This window comes from Galeopterus variegatus, unplaced genomic scaffold, assembly GCF_000696425.1.
Source record: "Galeopterus variegatus unplaced genomic scaffold, G_variegatus-3.0.2 Scaffold6463, whole genome shotgun sequence".
In the NCBI taxonomy this organism is placed as follows: domain Eukaryota; kingdom Metazoa; phylum Chordata; class Mammalia; order Dermoptera; family Cynocephalidae; genus Galeopterus; species Galeopterus variegatus.
In genome coordinates this window covers 87,267-91,770 of record NW_007732574.1, presented here as the reverse complement: position 1 = coordinate 91,770, position 4,504 = coordinate 87,267, and the positions used below count along the sequence as shown (strand labels likewise).

General features: G+C 45.5%; 1 protein-coding gene across 2 annotated transcripts in view; it reads left to right on the top strand.

Annotated features, from left to right (window-relative positions):
- Positions 1-1,042: 1,042 nt before the first annotated feature.
- Positions 1,043-4,504, top strand: part of SUCLG1 (succinate-CoA ligase, alpha subunit) — a 31,389-nt gene continuing 27,927 nt past the window's right edge. Inside the window, exon 1 of one of the 2 annotated variants that reach the window (XM_008590926.1) lies at positions 1,043-1,330. In XM_008590926.1, the coding sequence (XP_008589148.1) occupies positions 1,234-1,330 (97 nt within the window). In that variant the 5' untranslated portion in view covers positions 1,043-1,233. Of the gene's footprint in view, positions 1,331-1,557; positions 1,571-4,504 lie in introns of those variants that run through there. The other variant, XM_008590927.1, reaches the window with a different exon arrangement.

Below are 4,504 nucleotides of genomic sequence, written 5' to 3'. Positions count from 1 at the left end.
CTGAAATTATATTTTTTGTCACCATGCATTTTACCAATTAAATGAGACTAAACATAACTTTTATCGAGTGAAGGGTCAGGAAGAATTTTGCTATTTAAAATGGGTCTTCTTAGTGGACATATTTGGAAACCACTGATGCTATTTAACTCTGAGAAATTCGATTATCACAAGGACATGATTCACTAGATGAGGGAGGAGTTTGCAGTCAAGTCCAACCTGAGACTGACAATATCTGGGTCATAAAGGAAATGCTGGGCAATCTCTTTGAATAATCCCACTCATCTATCACACAGCTCAGTACAAATTATGACTACCTAAGTAAATCAGGGTTGCAATTTTATTAATAATAATGATGAAAAGTCTCAGGAGCACGGTTTTAGGCAAGGAAGCACATTACTCCATTTCTTATTTACCTTTTGAGTCTGGTACTCTCTAAGGTTCCTTCTAAAGCTCTAAGAAGGAATGAACCGTTTGTCCAAACATGGAGAGCAAAGTCACATTTGACCTGGAACTTCAGTCCTTAGGATCCCTAGGGAAGAGGCACTCATACACTTAGTGCTAGTCAAATGCTGTAGGAATTTGTTTAACCCAAACACCCATATTCCAAGAAATTGTCAGGAAGGCAGCTTTTGGTCTTTTCGCGTCACGTCCTTCCCTGCACTGGCTCCCGGTGCGAGTTCAGATCCGCTGCTGGCACCGGCAGAGCTTCCGGGTCCCCGCCAGTGTAGGCGGTGAGAAGTATTACCCTCTCTACGTGCCAGACGAGGAGAATGCAGGGGCAGGGGATCGGCCCAGGGCACGGAAACTTCTGGCGCCGCTCTTGGCACCTCGCCTCGCAGTTTCTGCACTCCCCCCTGACCCCAGGTCCTTCATCCCCTCGGCTGGACTCCCTCTTTCCCCGTCGCTTCCCTTCCCGCAAACTCCCAAGTCAGCCACAAACAAGTCGCGGCCGTCAAACTACATTTCCCACAGTGCCACGCGCCGGCCAGTCTCGCGTGGGGGTTTCCCGAGCTGCCGTTATAAATCAATGTTAAACCCTCACTTCTGGAGAGGAGCCGTTATCATCTCCTTCTTCGGTGCGATGCCTTTTTCCCTTCTCCACCGGCGATTCCCGCTGTTCTGTGAAGAGGCCTCTGCGGAGGGAAATTCGTTCAGGCGACTGCGCTGGTCGCCCTCCTCCTCCTGCCTCGGGCCCCTGCCAGGTCCCCGGGGGCCTGGCAGTGTCATTGGCGGATGACCGCAGCTCTTGCCGCCGCCGCTGCCACCGCGGCCATGGTCTCCAGCAGCAGTGGGCTCGCCGCCGCCGGCCTCCTGTCTCGCTCCTTCCTCCGTGAGTGCGGCCGGGACTCTGTCGTCCTGGCCCCCGCGGGTTCCCGGGCCCACTGGGCCCAACGTCCTGGCCCAGGCCGCGGCTGGGCCCTCCAGGACGGGACCTCGGCGGGGCCGGCGAGCCGCGGAGATTCGGCTCCAAGTTGGGAACGCTTTGTGGTGGAGGGAGCTTTGCTGGATGCGTGGGGCGGGGGCATGTCTTAGGCCGCTGGAAGATGGAGATCTAGGATGCTGAGCCAGGGTCTGGAGGCTCTGCAGACCTGGGCTCCGTGGTGACGAGTGGCGGGGTGAGGGTGGCATATGGACTGGTCCTATTTGGAGTGAGGGGTTAAGAGGTCCAGGATGAACTCAGCTGAGAGGGTGAGTGTCTGGGTTGAGAGGTAATGGAAGGGTGTCTCTGTAGGAAATTGGGGTTGAGGCTGTTCCTTGTAGAAAAAGGTCCTACACTTCGAATTGTCCTTTCTGTGGATTGTAGGGTCAGGGGAAAAGTGATTTCTGCTTCCAGAGTCAGCACCTAGAAACTTAGTGTTGGTTGGAACCTTAACCAACTTATTTGCAGTGTCTCCACCAGGTGGTGTGAACACCTCAGTTCCTGAAAACTTAACACCGAGGTTGCTAGTCTTTGAGTAACGCTGACTTTTGAAAATTTTTTCTATGTTCAAAGTCTCCATGTTTGTTAGGTACGTTATAGTAGGAAGAAACTTTGGAATCAGCTACATCAAGGTTTGAAGTCTGACTAATACCTTTACAGTCTGTGTAATAACCCTGGACACTTTTCTTAATTTATTTCTCAACTGATGTTTCAAATCACATTAAAATAATACCATATTTTTATGAATCTGCATCACCATCACTTGTAAGGTGCACCATTATTTTGTCTACCACTAATAGTGGAAAATGATTGATAATTAAAATTGTGACACGCCATTGGTTGTCAGATGCATCCTGATTTAAGAGATGTTAAAAAGTGACAAAATGTGCATCTTAGAAATGATGAAGTACATGGTGATCTGGGTTGACTGTGCAGAATAAGTGAAGCAATTTATGTAAAGCACCAGGTATGTGATGAAACTCGACTAAAGTTACTTTTCTTCCTTCTAATGCTTTGCACCTAATTCTACTGCTACTACTGAATATTGGATGAGATTTAACTCTTTTCTTGAGAAGGTTACATTCTAAAATCATACAAGGATGAGTGTGTACTCAGTAGCTACACTTAGTTACCAAATCACTTGAGGACAAAGGTCTGGCTAGATAACTTTGGCAAGTAGGACAGAGTTGGGTATATTTGGGAAAGTTTTCTGGAGATACTTATTGTGTAATTTAAAGGACAACTGAGGGTGGTGTAGGCAGAAGGAGACAGGGGATTAGTTATAACCAGTGATCACTCTGGTCAGTAGGGTTTGAGCACCAGGAATGAGGTAATATGGGGAATGAGCTTAAGCCAATTCAATTTGAGTAGGATGTGGGTTAGAATGTAGAAGGCCAGATGGGCAGCATAGCCACTGTAGTGGGAAAGCCCAGGGAGGAGTTGCTTAGCTTTGTCTTTCTCACCTGGGGTCTTGCTGGTCTGAGGTTCTGAAAGACCCTAGCCTCTGGTAAGTCTGCTGTCTTAATAGGAAAAAAATCTAGAGAAGAAAGGAAGAATGTCTAAAAGATCTGGTTCCTTAATTCACCCTTAGCAGTACTTAACCAATCCTCTTTCCACGGAAATGAAAGTTCTTTCTTCCTAGACTCCCAGGACCAGGAGGCCTTAAAGAAATCACCTGGTTTAGCTTTCTGTTGCTGGAATGGTCTTGAATTATCCGTCATGTGATTAACTTTTTATTAAGGATCTGAGAAGTCTGAGGTCTAAACCAACATATCTCCTATACCAAAGTGGTTACAGATAACGGTGTTTATTGTATAAAAACCTCTAAATCTGCAAACCTTTAAATCCTCTTTTCCACACCACATTTCTAAGCCTATTTTCACTCCCACTAGAAAAATAGCAGCCACAATAACATCATCTTTCAAACTTTTTTTCAGGTGGTCACAAATTATTTAGACTCTAAGATTAATAGAACTAGAAATGCTAGGGAAGGTTGTTCCCTCTGTTCTCTTGTTTCAGTTGATCGTACATTATGTGCTGAAGGTTATACTGTTGAAATATGATTTGAGTTAGAAAATGAAATGAGACAAAAAACCAAGCAAACACTTGTAGATGCCTTCCAGAGCCCTGTTGGAGGGGTGGCTTAGAATGTTTAGAAATTCTTAAGTGGGAAAAACAAACAAACAACCCCCCCCCCCCCAAAAAAACATCCGGTTTTATAGCTTATGAAAAAGAGGAAGAATCCAGTTGAAGTGGGTAGGGAAAATAAGATGAAAAATGAGAAAGATTTCTTTCATGAGAAAGTTTAAGGATTTTATAAGCACCTTTGAAGTTGGAATAGTGAAGTTTTGAAGAAGTGTAAAGCAATGCAAGGTGTTTTTAAACATAAGTGAGGAGTTCCTATCAATTGATTGTTTTAGAGTAAATAGGGAATAACAGCCAGTTTTTTTGAACCTCAGAGTTGTGGTGTTTTAGTGCCAGAAAGTGAAGCTTACAATCCAGCTGGTCCAACGTCTCTGTTTGGCAAATGAGGAAAGAAATCCAGAAAGTTTCCTAGCCAATATCAGAATGGGTACTAGAATCCAGTTCTTCTTACTGAAAGGGTGGTTGTCTCTTCTTTCTACTAATGTGTGCAGTGTGATAGTTTGAGCCTCCTTTTTTGAAGGTTTGATTTTTTGGCAACGTCAGTGGTTTGTTGAGAAGGTGACTACACTGTTCAAAGATGCTTCCTGCCTTTTCCGTGTGTTTACCAACTTGTGTAGGCCTGTTTTTAGAATCGTGGAAACATTTAGAAGTGTAGTTTGGAGAAGGAGAATCTCAACAGTGATCTTTCTGATACTAGTATCTATTGCCATTGCATCTCAGAACCCCGAGGTTAGTCTGGCCACTTTCCTAAGAACCTGAAGGTGATGCCACCACATTCCCCTGAGGTGAATGAGGCAGCTACAACCTTCCCTGTCAGGAAGTTCTTACTGGAGGCCAACCTGAAGCCTTCCTGCTGCCCAAATATTTAGTTTAAAATGCTTATTTTGAGTAGAATAATGGTTACCAGCAGCTGGGGGGGGGGGGGGGGGGGGGGGGGGG